The 24,331-nt window shown below is 44.7% G+C and overlaps 1 protein-coding gene across 7 annotated transcripts in view; it reads left to right on the forward strand.

Moving 5' to 3' along the window:
* The window catches only part of pik3r3b (phosphoinositide-3-kinase, regulatory subunit 3b (gamma)), a 170,836-nt gene that overhangs the window by 139,720 nt on the left and 6,785 nt on the right, over nt 1–24,331 (forward strand). For 4 of the 7 annotated variants that reach the window (XM_071546148.1, XM_071546151.1, XM_071546150.1 and 1 more), the window contains exon 1: nt 15,297–15,669. The exons of the other annotated variants lie outside the window; for them this stretch is intronic. In XM_071546148.1, the coding sequence (XP_071402249.1) occupies nt 15,561–15,669 (109 nt within the window). In that variant the 5' untranslated portion in view covers nt 15,297–15,560. Of the gene's footprint in view, nt 1–15,296; nt 15,670–24,331 lie in introns of those variants that run through there. 7 annotated transcript variants of the gene reach the window in all.

Genomic DNA, 24,331 nt, shown 5'->3' on the forward strand with positions numbered 1-24,331 from the left:
TTGTGCAAAACCTTTGATTGGATTTGCTTTTCCCATGGCTTGCTTTGAGCCTCCTTAATATCCACACGGCTGTTTCTGCATTCATTTGTGCATTTTCTTACTCTCGCAAGTTTGTCACACTATTATACTGCATGGGCTGAGTGGAGGGCAGAAGGGGAGACGAGGTAGAGGCAGGGGAGAATAAAAAGAGAGGTTGTCTTCTTCTTAGCTATTTCCACATAGCTAAGCAATCCTTTTTGTCCATTTACCCCCTCCCCAGTTCACTTCTAATCTAATATCTAGTGGATCACAAGCTGATCACACTCTGCTCTCACTGAGAGCTCTGACACACACACACACACACACACACGCACACACACACACACACACACACAAGCACACATACATAAGCACACTCGCACACACATCCCCCTTCTCTCTCTCTCACTTCACACAAACACCTCTTTCTCCCTCTAACACAGCCTTTCACTGTCACGTCACACACACACACACACAAGCACACACACAGTACATCTTAGCACTCCTGACGCTTAAACATGCGGCTTCAGATGTGCACCTGACACCAAAAGGTCCTTTCATGTCGACCTAAAAGTCATTTCAGGTCATTTCAACTTGTCGGCAATCCACAGGCAATATTTTTTTTTTTTTTTTGTAGGAGGGGTCAGGCTTGTACCCAAAGAGCCCTTAGTGTTTTAGACGAATAATGAAATGAAAGGTTTGAAAAAGCAAGGGTGTCATTAAAAGGCAGCACCTCCAATCAGCACAGCATGAACTAGGACATTTTTTGGAGGGCGGGACATTTGGTGGTGATGGTGGAGGAGGGAGGGCGGGCTGCTTTTTATCTCAGTCTTTGGCCTGTCAGAATGATATTCAGATGCTCAATTAGACATTCTGTTCACCCTCTGTTTAGCATGCTGGAGTTAACCCTTCGCAGTCTCATACAGCAGAGAGCAGGCTGTGGTAGTGAAGCTCACATGGCTTAAATGATGAACTGAGTAGCAGTTTATAGTCAAACTCTCGATGTGCAAAATAATGCAGTTACCTACAGAATCCAATCCTCTTCTAACCTATACTGTACTAGTCTGTACTATTTTGTACTCTGCTGCCTAACAGAGGCAGCAGTAACTACTTTTGTGTGTCAAAGGTCAAAGGTCATGACTGGGATTTAGATTTCATATCAATAAAATGTGTAGACATTACTGTAATGCTATTAAACAGTCCACTTCTACACCAGCAATACTTTCGCTGGGACATGAGATCAACTTTGAAATCAGTTTTCTCAGTTTCATTTCTCACATAGGTACTGCTCTTTGGTTTTGTAGGACAGTATACCACACTGTACTGTACTGTACTGTACTGTACTGTACTATACCATACTACACTGTACTATACTGTACTACAGTGTAATACAGTAAAGAGGTTGTGGTCATTTTATTGTAAATACATGGTACATACATGGTGATATATTGGGGTAGGAAGTGGACAGATAAAGCCAAGGTAAAGGAAAGGAAGACTGTCTTCTCTCTTACTTACACTGTCTGTCTGTCTGTCACAGACAGACAGTGTAAGTGTCTGTCTTCACTCTCAGCCCGCGGTTGTCTCAAGGACGGAGCCAAAGGCCAGCGCAGCCATCACCCAGACACACACACATAGAAACACACACACACAAACACACTCACACACACACACAGGTCAGCACAGCCTGTTCTCTGACCATTACCTTGTCACTTAGACCTTGGGTGCCTAAGTTTCTTAGAATAGTAGTGCTGTTCATAGACTAGATCACTTCTTCTTTCAAAGTGGTATATGGGGTCTACATTAGTGTTTGATGTATGTTTCTAGGCTTTTTCTATGTACTTTTGCTTCCTTATCACTGTCATTCTCTGCCCGATCTCTGCATATATATAGCCTATACAATAAAATGCATTAATGGGCTTGTATTTTTCTTCTTTATTTTCTGTTAGATTATTACATCATCAGCTGCTGGTATTTTCTTTAGTTTATCTTGAACAACCCCTATACTGTACTGTATTGGCCCTCAGTTGCTTCATTTTGAAATATCTGTGAGTTGTGATGGGATGGAGAGGGTGCTTCTGGCACTGATACACTGAACAGACAAACTTAGTGTTGGGCTTCCCTCTGTAAAAAGTAAAGCTACTGTACAGTAGCTCCTGATTTAAATTACCAAAGCAAGTTAAATCACCCTCAACTTAGCACCTAATATATGGAGGCAGCAATTTGCTTATTGCTTTTTGACCAAAATGAAATTTTCAAGGCATACATGCATTTAGGTATTATGCTACATCAACAATATAGCCATCTAGATGTAAATCAGAGACAGGTAACCTTATTCACATGTTCTGGGAATGTAACAAATTAAAACTTTATTACTGGGGTTCAATATGGGATTCTCTTAAAGAGATTACTGGGTTTGAGATCCCCTGTTCACCTAAATTAGCCTTACTAGGCGACATGTCTGACATCCCTCTTGACAAAAGAAACAAGGTGCGATTTCTCAAACTGGCCATGATTGCTGGTAATAAATGTACTGCTTTGTTATGGAAAAGTGCAGACCCTCCCCCTGTCTCCATGTGGCTTAAAGAAATGTCCTCGTACATGGCATCAGAGAAAATTATATTCAATCTCAAAAGAAAACCACATCTCTTTGATAAATGCTGGTCTGGTTTTAGGAACTACATAGGAAATATTCCACAGCCTGTTGTGGGTTGACGATGAGATATGTTTGACACATGCACCGTGCATCTGCGTAGTCAGCTGAATTTCTATGTACTAATGTGTGTAAACTTTGTGTTTATCTCACCAATGTACCCCCTTTTTTTTTTTTTTCTCCTTTCTGACACCATTGTTTTATTATGGCCCTTGTCTGGAGGTAGGGGTGGGGGGGACTGGTCTTGTGGGATTATTACTTGATCTTATTTGTTTTTTATATCCTTGATACTTCAATTCTGTGTTTTCTCCTGTAAACTGCTCTGTGTCTGAGAAAAGTCAATAAATAAATTGTTTAAAAAAACAAATAAAAAAAAACAATACAGCCATCGTAGAAGTCACACTTTTTACTGCAAGCTTAGTGTGCAGTGCTGGCTGCACTATAGCCTCCTTTTAGAGCAAAGTTATTATTTGAAATCGAAATACTTCTGGATACCAGACAGCTCCAGAAACGGTCTATTTTTTGAAAGGTACGTTTTTTGTGTTTGGCTGAATCAGTTCTGCTTAAGTTACAGCCAAAGAAGAAGAGGCTGGTGTGAAGGACAGACACATAATTGGGGGACTTTTACAATGACAGCCTCTCCGCACCATGTTTGAATTCGAAAAGCAGATGCAAAGTGCTGCCTCGGTGCTAACTCCGTTTTTGAAATAAAGTGTTTGCTCACATCACTTTCCTCAGTGTAGTCAGTGTATCTGCTGTACACAGTACATGCCCCCATGTCTGCTCTCCCTCTTCCCACACCCGGAGCTTAGCAGCTCCAGCTCTGGACTTGGCAGTGTCACCGCATACTTTAACCCACCGCAGGACCATCTTGTTTACCTCGCACGCCTCTTTCCTCCTCTTCCCTCACTTTTCCTCTCCTCCGGCAAATCCTTCATTTCCGCCCTTGGGTGTTGGAATCCCTCTCATCTCAGGCGGTATTGGTCAGGTTGGCTCGGTCTGACGTGTTTCATTTAGTCTGGTGTGAGCTGCGGGTGTCATGGAACTACAGTAATCGTGTGTGTGTGTGTGTGTGTGTGTGTGTGTGTGTGTGTCTGTGCGTGTATGGTTGCTATGCCCCTGTGTGCTTGGTGACCCTACACCTTTGTCCCCACAGCAGGCAGTGTGTGAGTGTGACAAACAGAGGGCCTGTCCCTTTTGGCTGTCGGGGTAAATCTGTTTGTACACCTGCTACCCTCGACATCCCACCCCAACACACACTCACACACACACTGACACACACCATACAAACATCCTGTAAAGGCTGCTGGGTGTTACTGGTTTTTCTCATTGTCCATTCAAACGACCTGCCATTTTGCTTTGACACATCCAGCTGACAACACTCCACTCTGTCTCCGTTCCTAGTGTGCTAGCCTCAGCAAGGACACAGTTGTAACTTTTCCTCTACTTTGCCAAACAAGATGTCACCAAATTACCCCCAAAACAGCATCTACTTTTAGCTGACAACAAATTACCTGGCACCTAGGACACAAAGTGCCATTTTTTAGATTCAAATTATCTGCCAGCCAGCTATAAAGATCAAGCTTTGAAGGAGAATATGATAAGTGAAAATAGATTAAATTCCACCTTGTTAGACTTGCTGTAAGGGGGGCCTAGGCTGATAGGCTAGGAATTTTGAATAAATGAATAGTGTTTTTGATCCTGTCACGGGGATTTTAAACATTGCGGGTTGACCCTGGCATTAAAAGCCTCTTCTCTCCCTGCTGTGGAAACTAGGCCATTACCAGTGTCTGTCAACCGCGCTATCTGTTTCTGGGTGTTGGAGTAGGAGACCAGGCCAGTGGCTCTTCACATGCTGAATGCTCATCATGCTGAATGAGAATGGTTTCATTTCGACGACAACTGACAAACAAGTGTCCTTGAATAGAATAGATCCTTGAATTTTTGTCCAAAGAGCACGGACAATATATCCCAACCCCTTTGACTCAGTGTTGGTATTTAGGGTTGGCTGACCATAAATCACGCACACATGCCCTTTTTCAGCAAAGCTCTGCCTCTCACTGATTCAGTAACACACATTCACACATGCCATGTCACACTGTCTTCTCTTGCCCAGTGAGCGCAGCTGCACTGGAGCAGTTTAGGATGAAGTGCCTTGCCCAAAGGCACTTAAATGCCAGTTACTGATTAAGGGGATAAAATTACTCATTCACTACACACCCCCAGATTTTCCCAGCTGGTCCAGGGATTTGATCCTGTAACCTTTTGGCTACTGCCACACTGATGACTGGCTTAGCCCTGATTTTGAAACCTGACGGCGGGGTCCAAGTAGGTTGAGACTTGCCAATGCCTGACTGAACATCTCAAGTGAATACAACTTGTGTCAACTGTGAGCAAATTCACTTAACCTTAAAACCCACTATGATCAAATTCAGACAAACTGAGTTAGTTAACCATGAGAATTCCCTCACATCTGTGTCCTAAATTGATAAGACACATACACACTCACACACAAGCTTTATGACCCCTGCTTTTTAAGAGCCGTAAAGATTTCTCTTTAGGTCTGGGCTGTGGGCTTTGGTTGTTTTCACTACCACAGTTTGCAGCTGTTTTCCAACTGATTTTAAATTAAGTATTGTAAGTATTGAACGAATCTGAATTGTTTTACAAGCACTGATGTAAAATTGAAGCCACAGCAAAAACACAGCCCTTGGTCTACTTGTTTGACCCCATATTTTCTTGTGCCTGGCCTAGAGGAAGCCCTGCAGCCAGGTGCTAATGAGGCTCCTCTAGTGATAGCACTGTGGGAAAGTTTGCTTAATGTTTGAGGATAATGTTTACAGCTATTAAAATGTATAACAGAATGGTGCAGCAATGGGATTGTTTCTGTGAGATTTGCCAAGGCGTAATGCGTCTTTTTGACATTTTCTGCAATTGTCGCTGGTACTCTCTCACTTGAAGTTACAAGTGAATCGAATGGCATCCAAAGAGAGGAAAAGTACAAATATGGATTGCATAACTTCCATTGTAGCACACATTCATACAGAAAGTGCTTGATAGAAGAGACATCTCAGACCACCACGACAGAGAAAGGCGACAGGAACATTTTCCCCTCTCTCTCTCACATATAAACATAGAATGAGCGGCCCTAGAATGAATGGCTTTTGTTGGCTGTAATTGCCTGATGTGAATGTAGACAGAACGAGAAGCAGGCAGAGAGAGAAAGAGAGAGACAGACACTTAGACAGATAGGCGCGGGCAAAGACAAAGAGATAGTGAGAGAGAGACCTCAGCTTGCCTTTCCCTTAAGGTCAGCAGCACTCTGCTAATCCCAGGCTGAGCTGCAGTCCTCGCTCCTCGTTCCAGCCCTCGCAGCCCTTAAAGGGATGACACACCTAGTTTCTGCTGCCTCTCTAATCCTCCCCGGCCCAGGTCACAGCATGAGAGGGGCCCATCACAGCGAGCCCAGTTCACACCAGGTCACCACCGCCTGCAGCCAGTCACGAGAGCCTGGCATGCTAATCTGCCAGGTTAGAGATGCGTTAAAACAAGGTTAAAGATGTTTCCATAGCAACACCTGTTTTATTATTTCAACAGTTCTTATCCAGTGCAGGGTTTGCAGTAGTTTTGAGCGTGTGGCTCTGTAGCTTCGCAGTTGGTTTCAAACACTGTTTTGCAGCTTAACTCAAACATGTAAACCTATGGAGGATGGTTGAGCGAGGCCCATCTACAGATGACAGAAAGAGAGAGAGAGGCAGAATGATAGAGAATGAGAGAAAGAAAGGGAAACGGGAGATATGGTTAAGGGGGGTGGGTGTGACTGATGTAGTTGAAGTCAAATAAGGTATGCTTGTTTTGTGCTGTAATGTTATCCAGGGCTGCTCTGCCTCTGTGCTGCTGTCTGTGTGAGTGCTTGATCACTGTTTGAGAGCTGTTGATAAAACAAGGCCTCAAAGGATTGAAAGGGAAGTAGACAAAAAAGAGAGACCCCCCCCCACCCCCACTCTCACGCATACACACACACATATGCACAGTTCAACCACAAATACATTTGTGTGCTTTCACAGTCCCCATACAGTGTGCGTTTTTGCATAATTTAGGCCTTTATTCCAACAATATACATTGGGAAAAGTAACACACTTAAACTCTAAATGCTAAGCTATCCCACTGAGACTGAAACAGTCCGTGCCATGTGATGAGGAAAGGGTTAAGATGGAGAAAGCCTGTGTCATGTGGTGAGAGGAAAGAGTTAAATGTGGGGCCAGTTTATCTTTTCCTGGAGCAGGCATGCCTGCCTGTCTGCCTGTCTGCCTGTCTGCCTGACTGACTGGTTGGCTGGTTGGCTGGCTTGCTTCCTCGCTGACTTACTACCTGACTGGCTGACTGTCTTGCTGCCTGCCTGCTTGGCTCTCTGCTTGGCTTTCTGCCTGCCTGCCTGCCTGCCTGCCTGCCTGCCTGCCTGCCTGCCTGCCTGCTTGTCTGACTGTCTGTCTGACTGACCGGCCGGCTGGCTGGCTGGCTGACTGAGCTCCTGCATGAGTAATGCTGAGCCATGGTGCCCTGCTGCCTTGACAACCAGGGGAGAGGGAGGGGGGGAGGGGGGTGAGAGAGAGAGAGGGAGGGGGGGAAGGTCTGTGTGGGCTGAGAGCAAATATAGAAGAGAGAAAGGAGGAGAGGCGGAGGAGGGCAGGAGGGGTGGCGCTGTGGGAGGGTGGTGGTGGTGGTGGTGGTGGGGGGGGTAGTGGGGGGTCTGATCAAGTGAAAAGACTCTGAAACAATGGAAATGTAGGGCAGAGAAATTGAGAGATATAAAGAGGGAGCAAGAGAGAGAGCGAGGACGAGAAAAGCGACGGAGAGAGAGGGAGGTGAGTATGTAGGGCAGAGAAATGGAGAGAGATGCACAGCGAAAAAGAGAGAACAAGAGAGGGGGGTTAGAAACACGCATAGGGAGCAAATGAGAGAGAGAGAGGAAGAGAGAGAGAGAGTGAGGGGAAGTGGCGGCTCAGCAGTTTTGGATGCCGCCAGCAGCAGCAGCAGCAGCAGCAACCTGTTTCAGAGTGTCACCGGAGTGTTGCATCATGGGATCAGGGCCACGGGGACGCTCACATTGCACGATGACATCACCCGTTACCGAGTCAGCTCTTGTCTGCTCCGCTCTGTCTGCCCGCCCAGGGAGAGAGAGATTGAGAGAGAGAGAGAGAAGGAATCAGAGAGAGAGAGAGAGAGAGAGAGAGAGAGAGAGAGATGTGAATTGTCTACCTGTGTGCCAGTCTTTCTTTCTGTCTGTCCTTTTGTGTCAGTTGCTCTGTATGTCCATCTACATTTCTGTCTGCCTGCTTATCTGTCTGTCGGTGTGCCTTGATATCAGCCTGTCTGTCTGTCTGCCTTCACTGTCTGTCTGTCTGTCTGTCTGCCCGCTCACCTCAAAGAGAGTGAGACAAAGAGGCGGATAGACAGATGAATAGACAGACATAAACAGAGAGAAGAGCGAGACGCAGATGCTCGTGGCGAGTTTCAGTCTGTGCCAGCATGATATTGCAATCTGAAAGCGAGAGGAGAAGAGAAAGAGGAGAGACAGGAGGAGGAGGGGCATAGAGATTTGGGTTGGGTTCGGTTGGAGTGTGTGTGTGCGTGTGTGTGTGTGTGTGTGTGTGTGTGTGTGTGTGTGTGTCATCTATCTCCTGCCCTCCCCTCTCTGTCTGCTCTCAGGCTATATCCCTGTTTGGCACTCTAACTGCCCGATGCACCCAGAAAAAGAGGGAGAGAGAGAGAGAGAGAGAGAGAGTTTGGGAGGATAGAGGGATTGTAGAGGGGTAAGGGATGGGAGGGGTGGGAGGAAAGGCATCACCATCAGCCTGTTTCGACTGCAACAGTAAAAACCAATTTCACTAGAATAAATCAATGTGTATTTTTAAGCCCTTTTAACACCTAAAATGCTTTGCAAGCTACTGTAATTTCAAAAGCAACATAATTTTCACATAATGTACATATTTCATGTACACTGACACTGGAATCAGCTTCTTAGCAGCAGACTGTGACAGTAGACTGTGAAGACACAGACACTGGCTTCTCAGCAGACCAGTGTCAATAATTAATAGAAATCCTTTCAGTTACTTTGAGAATTTTCTTCTGCCTGCCTGCAGTGTAAGACGGGTGCAGTTTACACAATTGGACCGGTTTTATTGGTTTGAACGTGCCAGGTAGGATCAGTCGATGCCAGAAAAGGAGTTGAATCCATTTTGAATAGCAGTCAGTACATTGGTCCATTGGACTGAGGATAGATAGATCAAGAGAGGAAAGAAAGGGAAAAGGAAGGAGTAGAACTACAGCTCCTCATTGAATTAGCTGAGCTGGAAACTTTGAGACAGCGAAGCTAATCGGTTTGCTTGAGTTGGAGCGCACATGACTCCCGGCCAGCACACAGCTCACTAAGACCAAAGCAGCCGATGTAAATCCAATGTGCAGGATCCACCGGAGGCTGCAGTGCATCAAAGGCCTGATCAAACGCTGAAAGCCTGCATGGTGCGTACAACGGCACAGCGTCTCGTCTAGGGAGGCTTAAGCTAGGTCTCACCCCTAGAGAAGCTCATTCACTCAGAAAGAAATGTATTTAGCAGGGGTCTGTTGAACTTCTTTGTTCTGGACATGGGATTAAATTGTAGATCTTATTCTCTCACCCTGGGACCCATGTGTATAAATGTTTCTTAAGTTAGTAATGGACTTTTTTTTTTTAGAGGAACATGTAGAAATGAACTGTACTCACGATAAGAATACAATAGATGTTCGTTAGTAAACTGTTGATTGGGATAAACTATACTGTGTGCTTTTGCCAGTGGGTCGCAACAACAGCAAGAGTGTCTTTTCATCCTGGGTCTCTTAGCAAGACTAACATTCTCATTTGGGTCCTATAGGCTGAGAAGTTAAAGGTGCTGCTTTATAGTCTGCTGCCCCAGAGACGAGGAGGAAGGCTGTTGTCCCGTCACAAGGTTCCAGCAAGCACTGAAAGCCAAAAAAATCAAAAATAAAGTTTTTCAGGAATTAGGAAAAGAATTATTTTTTGTAGATGATGCCTATTTATGTTTTGAAAGAGCAGAATTTTACAGAGCGTGGGATTGTGAGATTGAGTCAACGCACAGAGGACGTCTGAGTAAAAGCAGGAAAATCATGGAATTTGGACTTAAGAGGTTTCCACATATCAGCAGCAATATGGGGGGTTGGAAGTAGGTGTCCAGAGTGTTTCAGCGGCCATATGTAACTATAGCAGGAAATATGGCCTCTCTGCATGGCTCACTGCAGTGGCTTGGTCCCCCTGACGCTGTGACTGCATGCTCCAGGAGACTCTCCCGTATGGCACACACACACACACACACACACACCTATACACACACCTACAGTATACACACACGAACAAACACTTTCACACTCATGGAAACATGCATGCATGCGTTCACACACACACATAAAGTCACACACTGTTTCACACTCATGAAGAGATAGTATGCACGCTTGGTGTGCACATACACAGATGGAGGCATACTTGTGCGCATACATGCACACGCGCACACACACACACACACACACACACACTGCTCTAGGTAACCCTGAGCTCCATTTGGCTCACTTTCCGGTGTATCACATTAACAGAGACAGAGAGAGGCAGAGAATCGAATGTTTGCAAAAAAAAAAGGTGATCATCTCACTGCGTTTTAACAATACTTGTAGCCAGGATTGAAAGCGCATAACACACCCTGCGCCCGAAACAGTGCACCCTCGAAAAATGCTTATGCATAATATATACAAAAGTGCCGCGCCATATTACGCAACCATTCTCTTTGTGTGTGTGTGTGTGTGTGCGTGAACGTGTGTCTCTCCCAGACCCCACTCCACCAATGTCTATGTTTAGCGTGGGGACTGCACTGGGAACAGCCTATTCGTGTCTACAGTTAAATTGTACTTTCCACTCTAGTTATTACGGTGGCAGACGAAATATGAAAGCGCTGAGGGCTATGGATAATAAGCACCGAAATAGACCAAGCAGTGAGCAGACCGCAGTCTCATCACTGTACAGTGAAACATCCTTCTGCCCCCCTACTCATGTATTTATGGACTGTTGTTTCCAAATCCATAAGACAATCATGGCCCCACCAAACTTCAGGAAGAAATGCAGCCAACTCTCTCGCTTGCCCCTTCTCTCTCTTACTTTGGCGACCTCTTTCTGTCTATCCTGCATCGTTTACTTTGGTCTAGTGCTGCAGCCGGGCAGATTAGAATCTCTCTCTCTCTCTCTCTCTCCCCCCCCTCCCTCCATCCTTCCCTCCCTCAGTCTATTGCTTGTGTCTGTCCCATGACAGCAAATGTGCAATCTGTACCTAAAAAGGGTTTAACCACACACGCACACACACTGGTTGATAGATTGTCAGAAATGTGTGTACAGTAGTGAGTCGGACCTACACAGGGGAAAGTGTCAGGGAGATATACAGCACTATTGTGTCTCTTTCCAAATCACTGGTCTATTGCAGCACACCGCACATGCACACAGACACACACACTCACACTCAGGGGAGCCATTAAACTGTAAAACACAGGACTGAAATCTGCACACATATACACTCACAAGTCATGGAAGAATTACACAAATCCTTTGTAAAGTAAAATTTGAAATACACTAATAGAAGGTTAGTGATAGTCACCCATGGGCCAATGCCACCTCAGTTAAAGTATTTGATTAAATGTATGTATAAAGTAAGATAATAATATAAAAAGTAAGATAGTAAGATTAGTATGTATAAAGAATTAAAAGTACACTAGAATTGAATATAATGTGTGAGTTAACTTCTTTAAGCAAAAGGAGTCTCACACACACACATGCAGACGCGTGCACACACATACACACACTAATGCAGATAAGGCAATTGTTCGCAGGTGTTGGAGGGTCACGATAGCTCCATTCACCCATGTCAGCGTGTGTTGCCCTTTACATGGCGTCTGGCTTTATATCTCATTTCACAGCGTACAATAGCTGGAAAAAAAGGGGCATTTGAGTTAAATGATTATGACTTGGTGTTCCAGTGTGGGTTTGGATGGTGCAGCTTGGGTCACAGGTGGCATGTGACCTCAAATGTGTTACACATCCAGACAAACACACATGCACAAAGATAATGCGCACCCACTAACAGATGCAAGCCTGTGCAGACGCACGCATGTAGCAACACACAGATTAAATCTAGTTTACTGAACTCCTTGTTCTTAAGGAGAGACAGCGTTTTAATAGTTGAAGATACTGGCCTTAGCCTTATGTTAGGGCCATATTTAGACATTGACTTTGTCTGAAAGCTCACTGCCTGCTGTTTAAAAGGCATTTTGATTATACTAGTTCAGTTTATTCTGACTGAAGCACAGGGAAAATGAACAAGTAACAAGAGCACATTATTTTTGGTTTGGTGTGCATTGATGATTAAAATTTGTGTGCATGTTTTTGTACATTCCCACTGCATATAATTTAGTAGGTGGCATACGATATGAGCTTTCAGACAATGCCATTGTCTGTGGCAAAGCCCCTTAAAAGAGACATTGTTAGCGCCTCACTGGACGTTTTGGTCTCTATGGCGACAGAAATGGCAAACTCAACACCTGATTCCCAGGAGGTCACCTGTGCTTCTCTCTCTCTCATACACACACACACACCCTCTCTTTTTTTCTCTCTCTCATACACACACACACACACACACACACACACACACACACACACACACACACACACACACACACACACAGATTCTCTACTCTCATTCTCTCTGTCTCTCATGCAGACACACACACTCTCTCTGTCTCAACCACACACACACACACACACACACACACACACACACACACACATACACACACACACGCACCACCTGTACTGTATAGCAGATGCTTTAGAGGAAGCAAGAATGGGAGGTCTGGCATCACTTACCATCTCCCCTAGCAAATTATCTAATTTTCTATGAAAAATTGAGGTTTTGTTGGGGGAGTGGGGAATGGGGGGGGGGGGGGGGCATGTACGCACACATACATACTTCATACTGTATGTGATTATGCATACACTATGCAAATAGGATGCGTGATGCCACTCTCCTCTATTGTTCACAAGGGTCATGGGAGCCCTGTGTTGATGGCCAGGACAGCACAGATTAATTTCGGTGTTCCCATCGCTCTCTCTCCCTCCCTCTCTCCCCCGCTCCCTCTTTCTCTCTCTTTCTCTTTGTATGAAGAGGGGCAGAGTCAGTTCCTGTGTCATTGTTAGAGATCCATCTGGCCAGCCACACGCTCACACACACACACACACACAGACACACACACACACACACAGCGGCAATTAAACCTGTTTGACACACTTGACAGAGAGGAGCTGTGGGCTGTGTGTGTCCGGCACGAGCCATCTGTGAAACAACCGCCCCCATGTACACACACATACACACACACACCCCCACGCACACACACACCCACGCACACACACACAGTGTTGTGGGCTACTGCATTAAATAGATTTCATTCACTGACATTCCCCCAGCCCCCCTTTCTTTTTTTTGTACTGGGGCAAGCGGAGGACTCACAATCCTCCTCCACTTCTCCTCTCTCGTGATGGACAGATGAGACAGACAAGTGGAGGGAGGGGATGGATGGATGGATGAGTGGGTGGATGGGGAGGGAGGATGGAGCGGATGGACGGCAGATTGGGGAGCAGACCTTTCATTTATTGTTGCTCCCTGAAGTAGGCCACCAAGCAGACAGATAGATAGACAGAGCAGCTGTAATTACTGGTGCCACACTCCCAGCTACCATCTGAAGGTCCCCCCATGTTGTATTGATATTAGGATATTAATGGGAGATTATCATGTAGATGATTGGGGGTGTGAGCCAATCTGGGCCTTGGCTGAGTCTTTGAGGGCAGATAATCTAGCTGCAGCTGTAGCCATTGTTCAAGTCCCACATTTCTCCTAAAACTGCTCTACTTTTCATTTTTCTACTTTTTAGTAGATAGTAGCCGATACAGTGGACTGAGATGGATGGAAGGGAAGGAGAGAGAGGAAGTGATATGCTACATAGGTCATGAAACAGATTTGACCCACAATCCCACAAGTATGTAGTATGCATTTTAGCTTAGTATGTGTGTGTGTGTCTGACTGCAGTAACCCCTGTGGTGTAGTATAGTTTGCTAATGTGCATGTATATACCCCTCTAGTGTCCCTAAGCTGATAGTTATACTCCCATAGCATTTACTGTAGGCTGCTCAATTCAGGTTGTAATGGCACCTCTTCCTCCGCTGCAATTAAACAAGCCCACCAATCAAACAAACAGTATGTCCAAACATACCGCCCTACAGGGGAAAAGGTCATCTAGTTCAAAAATGCATATATTTTCCACTGTTTTTTGGGGACATGGGACTTGTAACAGAGCAAGAGGCACTATTATTATAACATAATACTTTATTAAACCCTGTGGGAAAATTCTATTTTCACGTTGGCCCCCTCCACAGTGGGTCATAGCGCAGGCTCAGCTACAAAGCAACACTCCTGGAGGTGGTAGCGGTTCAGTGTCTTGCTCAGGGACACTTCAGCAGGGTGGATGCTTGCTTATGTGGGGACGTAAACCCCTGGTCCTCCGGTTGAAGGGCGTTCTCCATACTAATGTTGCCACCCTGCTTCGGGGCTGAGAGAGGTAGGCAAAGTTGAAGTGGATGTTATTGTTATGGACAAATGACTGTCCTGGAAAGGTGCATCTCACATTCTGCAGATGGCAAGACCTGCCTGTTTACATACTGTAACCATAAGAGTGCAACATATGATGATACAGGCCTATATAAGTATACTGCAATAAATGTTTTCTGATATGAATTAATGGCACAGTGACCTGAACAATTTAGTATGTTTCGTAACACATGATTTGTGTGTTATATCCTTTCCTGTCTGTGTCTTCCATTCTGAATGCAAGGGCACTCTTCATCACCTTTTACCTTCATCTGGACAGCATCCATAGTAACTGTTTGATCCAATAGGCAACAGCCAATAGGCCGTTTGTGCTCACATACACACACCAGGAAGGTGCAGGGCGTATAGGAAAACCACAAAATTTGCAACTCGCCCTTCAGAGGCTGAAGTAAAGTAATTTTCCTATTGGGGTTTGAAATTCAGAGTCTGAGCGTGTGCACGGCTCAGCGCCTCAGCGGTGACTCGGTGGGTTGGGGGGGGGAGACGGGGCGTACCACTGTGCATGCGAGAAAGGGGGACGGGGCAGCCGAAAACGATCTCGACAAACGTCTAAAAACGGGGGTGAAATAATTTAGCTGTCAGATGAAGTACGGGTAACGCCGAGGTGAAGTTTCCGATTGTCCGCGGATAGGACACGGCGGGTCTATTTTTTTTCGATGCGTCATGGTTGGAGAAGTGCGGTCCACCCCCGGGCGTCGCGGCGCAGTGGTACGGCCGAGGCGATGTGAGACTCTCCCTCGCCTCTCTGTCACTGTTCTTAAAATGAAGCCTGCAGCCCGGCGGCGAACAGCGGACTGAAATGTAGAGCTGGCTTCTACTTTCTGGCCTGCACCACTCTTTTAAGGACCGTTTTTACAGGGCCTTCATGAAGAGCTCGAAGTTACTAACATTATTATGTCGGAGGGAGCAGACGAAGCCCGGTGCTTGTTGTACAGAGTTGCTCGTTGTCTATTTATTCCGGTCTGAAGCAGGAATTCAGATAGGAGAAGACTTCCAAGTAGATAGATAGGTAGATAGGGGTATCTATTCAAGTGTTTTATACGTCGTCTTTCGTCGTTTTCACGAGTGTGCATTTTTATAAGCTTTTTGTTTTTTTGTTTGGAGGAAGAGTGTCGTTTGTTAAGTAGAAGTGAAACAAAACAATGTATAATACAGTTTGGACCACGGAAAAAGAGGAAGATGACTGGAGGGACGTGATGATGCCCTACTCCACAGAGCTGATATTTTATATAGAAATGGACCAGCCGCCAGGTAGGAATGCTGACATTATGCATGTGCATACTGAATGAGGAAAAGACGTGTTATTTAGCTTCGTATCTGCTCAAATCGGTGAAAACTTTGAGGCGCACATCCTGCGCACGTCCCCGGCAGTCCCTAACGATAGCATACAACACTAATATTCCTGTAGCCTAATATTCCTAAATGGACTTTAAGTGTGTCTGTTAGCTTATTGTGTCTGTATCGTAGGCTACTTAATGTTATTTTTTCTTAAATCTCCTATGGCATCACATTAATATTCCTATAGTTCCCCTGAGATATGTGTATAGTCTCCATCTAAAATTTATCGCTGGATTAGGCTATAGTTCTTTCTTGTAGGGGGAAGCAAGCAAGTCATCAGTACACTGGAGAAGTCTATAAGCCTATTTCTTCTGTTGTCCACAATATCAGATTAAGACTTTTGCTGTAATAAAACGGCGATGTCTGCTTTTATCCATAATGGTTTCATATAGCCTAGATATTGTTATAACAGTGTAGCCACAACGTCGCAACATCTCATCTTATACTTTTATTATTACAACACTGATGACAGTGCGATAAAAACATTTGATACAATGTTTGTTTCACTCAGAAAAAGGCAATTGTAAATGTAGGTCTTGCTGTCCACTTTTAGACACTGTAGCTCTGCAAGCCTACTGTGGAAATGGCACACAGGCAATCTCATTCGGAGACAATAGTCCCATCTAGTCTCTAAAGGTAGCTGGCATCCTTCTCTGCCGACCCGAGGTCAGCATATAGACCATTTTATTGAAGAAATACCTGAAAGGTTTGGAAACAGATTAAATAAATTGCAGCTTTCACCGTTTTACACCAATGTCTGCGCAAAAACTATATGCAGAAATCCCACCAAGGCAGTTTGCTAAATCCTAATTTGCTATTTAAAACCATAACCTAAATTTGTCATAAACTACCAGCAGCCACATTTTTTATTCCGTGAAATATATCCTGATGATCCGAAACAGTTAAATATGCTCAGTCCGGTGCCGAAAACGGGGGGATGGGGTAAGGGAAAGAGAGAGATCTGAATAATGATACAGGGAAAACGTCCGATGAATCTAATAACCTAAGTATAACCTCGTTCATTGTCATCTATGTGTCTTTTCGTCTTTTTTTGGACAACTGTCACATAGACTTGAATGTATTTCATTCATTCAGTCATTCATTCCTCGGTAATCGTGCCAGTGTCATTTGATTCCCACCCCCTTTCTCTGGCTGTATTGAATGGATCATGGCGCAGATGTGGGACGCTGTGTGTATCCAGGAGGCGCTGTTGAATACAATTTGCCCGGTAGCTCTTTCCTCTCTCCCCCTCTCTCTTCCCCCATCTCTCTATCCATTTACATCTACATCCTGCACCCAGCATAAAGGGCAATATTCCGTCTATCTTTTTGCATGTTGCAAAGAGCATCAAGTCACATATTGCCAAAAAAAAAAAAAAAAAAAAAAAAAATCATTTCACTTTAGATTGTACTTCAGAATATGTTTAGAGATTATTCTCAAAATATACCAAAAATGTATTTGTACCACCAGATGACATTGATTCAAAATATATTGTGGACACACTGGAAATACATTTTCATCCTATATTAACTGTTGATAACAGATATAATTTTAGATCATTTTGGCTACTTTAAATATATTTCAAATGAATGTCAGCTGCATGTACAGCTGCATTTCTGGGGTCAGTTCTTGTATATTTTGAAGCATATCTCCTAACATATTCTGAAGTGTATGTGAAATGTATTCTCTTTCATATGGAGTGAATTGAAGCAACTCTAATATAAGTGAAGTGGACTGGTGCAATATCCTAAGCCCCTTTCTGCTCGTTTAAAGTTAACTTCTCCCTTTTCCTCTGGGGTAAAAGGGAGAAGGATTGACTTCTCTCTCTCTCTCTCTCTCTCTCTCTCTCTCTCTCTCTCTTTCTCTCTCTCTATATATATGTATTTCTCTCTCTATTTCTTCCTCTCCACCTCTCCCCTTGAAAACCTTTGTGTCAGGGCTACAGTGGAGTGAATGGACAGAGTGCTCCTCAATGCGTCGCTCCCCCTCTCTCTCTGTCTCTCTCTCTCTCTCCCTCTCTCTCTATTCTCCCTCTCTCTCCCACCCATTCACACAGGGATGTAAATGCAACGCAGTGGCTCTTTGCTTGTGATTCACACTTAACTACCACTGGCCCCGGCTTTCGCTGGACCCAGGGCCATTCATTCACTCCTATATGGGGTCATTGTCGCGCTGAAAAAAAAACCCTCAGCCAATTTTAGCCGGCTTAGCAGACAATTGTGCCGCTCCGTGCCATGAATAATGCATTCAGCAAAGACAGAAATATACAGGGGGGACAGTTTGGAAATTGCAAATATTCATCCTGAATTGTGTTGTCAGTTGGAAGTGTGAAATTGTCTGTGTATTCTGAATGAATCTGTACTCGTTTCTAAGAGGGATGATTGAGAATTGGGGTTAAAAGGCAACAAATGGCCCCTACTCCAGCTTGAGTTACTATTGAACCAAGCATTGACAATGCATATACACTCCTTCTTTAACAGTCATTGGTCTTATACATGCAGTGCATTGCACAATATTGAAGGTCTTAGTGTGTGTGTGTGTGTGTGTGTGGGGGAAGCTAAATAGTCCAGTGTTGCTCTCTTCTCACCTCTGTTGCCTGAATGAGCTCATCAATGTGGGTTCAGTCCTCACATTAATCTTATCAACCGCTGAGCACCAGCTGACTCGCTCCCTTTCCTTTCTTTCACACACACACACACACACACACACACACACACACACGCTCTACTGGATTTCATAGATACTCTGCATGTGTCTCATTGTCTTGTGATATGAGTGTGTGTGTGTGTGACTGTGCGTGCGTGCATGTGTGTGTGTCTCTACCCTCATGCACCTGACCTGTAATCTAAAGAATTAGGCTACAGAAATAGATAAAGAAGGATGAAAGGAAGGATGGAGAAACAGGGATGAATGAAGAGACTGAAAGACACATGGGGCAGAGGGACAAGTTGAGAAAAAAATAAATAAGATGGAAATGGGGAGAAACAACAGAGACACATGAAGGAAGGAGCGATGGGGGGGGGGTGTTGAAGGAGAGCTGGAGAGAAATGCAGGGAGAGGAGAAGACAAGCATCCCGCAGATGTTCATTAGAATATTTATTACACTGGAATTGAAATGTGAAAGCCTCTGTGACAGTTGCAGCGTGTGCCTATCTTTGTGCGCGCAAGTGTGTGTAAAAGAGAGCGTGGTGGCTTTGTGTGCGGGGTGATTAGCACAGGTGGAGCACCACCCCCGGGGGAGGGCAAAGCCTGCGTTTCCAATGGCAACTTTGTGTGTGAGGGGTGTTGGATCTGGGGTGTACTGCGGGTCTCATCTTTCAATGGAAAATCACCAGTACTTTTTTTAAGCCGCCGCTGTTCAAATAAATGAATGCAGCTAAATGGGTCCGTGGCATGATTCACTTACAGTGGGGATGTCAAAGCTTCTTTTCATATGGGACTTAATCTCACACACACACACACACACTCACACAAACTCTCTCTCTCTCTCTCTCTCTCTCTCTCTCTCTCTCTCCCCCTGATATTGGAAACACATGCGGTCCATAAGACAACTGATCTGGTGAATGTTTGGTATCCATGTGTGTATATGAGTGATAAGAGGCTTTTATCAGGATTGTAATCCATAGATTGGATGGATGAGTTTGGCCCATTATAGATGCATTCAGGCGCCAGTCATACTCTTTTGAATAGAAAAAGACCTGTTGACTTAGTGGTGTGTGTATGTGTGTGTGTGTGTGTGTGAGAGAGAGAGAGAGTCCGTGTGTGTATGAGCGCTCTGTGACTGTCATATCCCAGAGGTGTCCCCAACGGAATGGATATACCCTGAGGTAACTCCACCCCTCTCTCTCTCTCTTCCTTCCTCTCTCTCTCTCTCTCCCCTTTCTTTCTTTCTTTCTCTCGGGAGGTCCGGCCCCCCTTTCCCTTACCGCCTTGTGATTGGCCGGGGCGGGCTTCCATTCAGGGATTAGTTAGTCCGTCGTCTGTCTTTAGGATCAGCTCCGCTCTCTCTTTTCTTCAGTCTGACGGAGCGGAGAGGAGGAGAGGAGGAGGAGGAGGAGAGTGAGAGGAGGAGAGCGAGCAACAGAGAGTGAGAGAGAGAGAGAGAGAGAGGCAGGGAGGGAGAGAGAGAAAGAGGAGAAGGAGGGAGGAGGGAAACAGCTGAGAGAAGAGTGGCAGCATGCAGCTAACTGAGGTGGTGGAGGACGGTAAGGGATGAAACAGGCGTGCTTTTCTCTCGTTTTTTCTTGCTTTCTTTACTGCTTGTTTGCTTTCTGTGTTTTGTTTTTTTCCCCCTTCCTTTCTTTGTCTTTGTTTTTGCTTTCTTCTCTTGCTTTCTCACTTTTCCCTTCCCAGTTTGTATCCATGTGTTCGCATTGACTTTTTTTTCACTTTTTTTCTCACTTTCTCATTCTTGATTTATTTTTCTTTCTCTCTTCTTTACTCTTGTTGCAGCCCCTCCCCTTTCATTCTTCTTGTGGCACGCGACCCACAGCCTTGTGTGTGTGTGTGTGTGTGTGTGTGTGTGTGTATACTTTCACTGCAGTTTTCTGAGGCTCCTTGTGTGTTTCCGTAGATTGCAACTTCCACATGTGTGTTGGCTGGGGTACTCACACTGTCAAGCACTTCTGTGTGTGAGAGAGGTGTGTGTGTGTGTGTCTTGTCACTGCCATGACACACAGAAACACACACAGACACACACACATACACTAGGGCTTATAGACCACCTGCAGCTACAGTGTTTACTTGATCCCAGTGTAAAGTTGTGGGAATACGTCTCACAACAGATGGAGAAGCAGATTCCATTAGATTAGATCAGCTAATTTTAATTCTTGTCATGTGGTCATTTTTTTTGTTTCTAGTGTTTTTTTACTTGCATTTGTAGTTTTTACAGTAATTGTACTGGTCTTTTGGCATGCTTCTGAAAGCTCAGGTCAAGTCTGTGTGTGTGTGTGTGTGTGTGTGTGCATCACTACTTGGTTGCTTTGACATTGGACTTAGGGCAGCCCCTTCCCTGATCAGCTGGCGCACACACACACACATACACACAACTGAAGAGCTTGCTCTTTGCTAGAGGCTGACCATGCATGCTTTGTGTGTGTGTGTGTGTGTGTCAGTCAGTCAATGATGACAATCATTGTTCGGGAGACACCAGAGCTGTTTCTGTGGGTTTCTCCCTGCATGCGTGATGACAAGTGATATTACTTGGTGTTTGTGTGTGTGTGTGTGTGTGTGTGTGTGTGTAGCGGGTGGCTGAGCAGTGCTCCTTTGTCTGGTGAGGAGTAGGGGAGGGGGGGGAGCTGCGCTGACGGTCGCCTTTGTTCACCAGCCCACTGGCTCTCTTTCTCTCTTTCGCTCTCTCGCTCTCTTTTGCTCTCTCTCTCTCGCTCTTTTTCCCTCTTTCTCTCTCTCTCTGTTTCCTAAATATTTATGCAGTAGTTGTGGCTTAAAGTGAGCTTTTAACAGATTTATAACACCACAATTACGTAATTAATGTGTATTGCTCAGTATTACCATAACTTGACATGAAATTTTCTCAATCATGTCATCATTCTATGGAGGGGAACTGCATTAAAGTGCCACTTCAGTCAAAAATCACCCAGATATATGAAATGTGTATGCTGAATGGAATGTTTTTGTAACTATAAGTGAAATGTTGATTTCAAAAAGTAAAGCACTGTTATTTATCATAGTGTGGGAGGATTTGGCATTCAGCACTGTTGATAGGCTGCGGTCGTTTGGCCAGTGTTTGTGTGTGTGGTAGATTTTAATGGTTAGTTTCCAGTAGACCTTTGGAACAAAGGGTTTGTGTGTGCGTGTGTGTACGGTTTATTAATTGTCCTGTTGTTGCCCTGCTATTGTCCCTTTTTGTTGGGGCGCTGATATTGTGTTGTCCCGAATGTGGAAGCAAATGGGCAGACACACACACACACACACACACACACACACACACACACACACACACACACATTATAGTATGCCTCAATTATGTTAGAGCAAAACAATTCTTGTGTCTTACATTTTTTTTTGTAACTCTTTCCTCCTTGGTGTTTTCATGTAGTTGCACCAATGGTCACTTGCCCTGTGTTTCAATAGTGCATAATTATGAGGTGTGTCTGTGTGTGTATGTTCAACAGGGGCTTGTACTAGAGGATTAGCGGAAATAGTTTTTTTTATACAAAAGTTTATATTAAACATGAACTTAATTTTCACAGTATGTATAAGTGCACATGTGAAAACACGTGTATACATGTGTGCCCTGAGTGTTGCCTCTGTGTGTGTGTGTGTGTGTATGTGTCAGCGTCAGCCCAGAAAGCGCTGACAGAGGGGAACAGTGTGGCTATAGAATGACAGCTTGGCTTGGATAGCCTTAGCTACCACAGCACCTGAGTGCTGCTGTGGTTACAGAGAGAGAGGAGAGAGGAAAAGGAAGAAGGGAAAGGAAAATAGTGAGGGAGAGGAAAAGTGGGGAGGAAGGGAGGAAGGGAGGGAGTGAGGGAGAGAAGAGGAAAAGAAAGACCTAAAGAGGGAGTGGGAGGAGAAGAAGTTAGGAGGAAGGGAAGAAGGGGAGCTTGCCCAGGCATTTCCTCCTCTGCATGCCGGCTGCCACTGCACTCCCACATTCCTCTATGGAGCTCTGTGGACTGAAACACATCTACTGTGTGTGTGTGTGTGTGTGTGTGTGTGTGTGTGTTGGGGATGGGGGTGATGGGCTACCAAGTACGCACTATGTGTAAGCCCCCTGCTCTTTTACCAGCTGTAGACACCCATACAGTAAGGTGAAAATTTCCTCTGTGTGTGTGAGTGTGTGTGTGTGTGTGTGTGTGTGTGTGTGTGTGTGTGTGTGTGTGTGTGTGTGTTTGCACCTGCAGTGAAGCTGATAAAAGAGAGGGAAGAGAGCGAGGATGACGATGAGTGTGTGGGTGTGTCAGCCTGAGCACTGAAGCGGCCAGTCCTCTCTTATTGGTGCAGCCTGCTCACCCTACTTCCACCTGTGTGTGTGTGTGTGTGTGTGTGTGTGTGTGTGTGTGTGTGTGTGTGTGAGCGCCAAGTGAACAGCACCAACTGGTTTTCATTAGCAGCCCATTCTCAGCTGAGGAAGTTATATAATTTTGCTTAAAATAAAAAGTATAAAGTAAACAAAAAGTCGTGAGATAAGCACCTAAACCTTCCTGAAAGAGTTGTCCTTTGGAAATATGACTAACTCAGCTTTATTTTCTCATTATAATTAGACAGTATGTTTTTTTATTGTGTGTTGTTATCATAATCACATTTATTGAAATAGGCTATTCATCAAATTTCAAGTCCATTCACATTACACACTAACAGGCACTATGTGTGTTAGAGAGGCATAGATAGCGAGGGAACAGACAATTCAGATGTGTACAATCACCATGTGTAAGAGGATATTTAGTCTTACATAGAAAGTCAACTATATTTTTCCCAATCATATAAATCAAACGTATAAAACGTCAGGAAGTACCCTGTCTATCCAGTCTAATTCTATATATGTCACAGCACACAGCAGGGTCCGGGAGGGTCAGGTTCCGCGATACAGTGACACGTTGTAGCATGGGCCAATGAGTGAAGTGATGAGTGACACTCGCTGGGATAGTGAGTAATGATCATGTTACTGCACAGAGAGAAATCACTCATATGTACGCACACACACCATATTGAATATCGTTTGCCGGCCCCATTCAACTCCCTCTGTGCATTATGGGATTCCCCAGTCACTGCTGTTTCTGTCATCCATGTGTGTGTTGTCTGGTATTTTGTCAGGCGAGCACAGGCCAGAATGTTCTAGGACACTCTAGTCTCTCGCACGCACACACACACACACACACACAGACACACACACACACATATATATACACGTGAGTGCTCAGCAGACAGAGAGGGCTTCTCCAGTGGCATTTCACGGCACACTCATAAACACGCTTGCCCTTTTAAAGGGCACTCTCTACATCAATTGTGTGTGATTACCGTTTGTGTGTATGGGAGCCTGTTGAGCAGTACTGTAAACTGATTTGTGATCTAGGAAGGCTCCAGCGATTTCACTACTGTTCCTTAAACTGTATCCAGATGTGCCCATATACCTTTAAAACTGGCTCTGCTCAAACATATGCGTGTGTGTGCTGTCTAGGTAGTACGGGTCACGGGCAGGTTAGCTATGTTTGGCACAGGGCATCGCAGCAAACACAAGGGCTACTGTCTATTAGCCATTTGGCACTCACTAAGGCTGCATTTACTTTCTGACTTAGAAACCCTGTTTCGGTTGTGGAATAATATATTATTAACCTAATTTAAAGTTGAACACCAGTGACTTTAATTTAGTATACTATTTAACAAAAATTGCCTTAAAAATTGCTCAAATCTCCTGTGCCATCATACATTACATAACAATTTGTATGTCATGCACCCATTCTTCTGTCTCTTTGTGAATGGGTGGGTGGACAGAGTCTTTTGAATTATACCCACACATTAAACATGTTTTCGAACCAACCTACTAGCTAACATTAGCGAAGTAGTCATAAATGGATGACCTGAGTCTGAACTGAAGGCTTAATAACAAGAT

This window comes from Centroberyx affinis, unplaced genomic scaffold (assembly GCF_046629955.1).
Source record: "Centroberyx affinis isolate AG114_WGS23_722 - 3 ecotype Tasmania unplaced genomic scaffold, CSIRO-AGI_Caff_v1 ptg005145l_1, whole genome shotgun sequence".
Classification (NCBI taxonomy): domain Eukaryota; kingdom Metazoa; phylum Chordata; class Actinopteri; order Beryciformes; family Berycidae; genus Centroberyx; species Centroberyx affinis.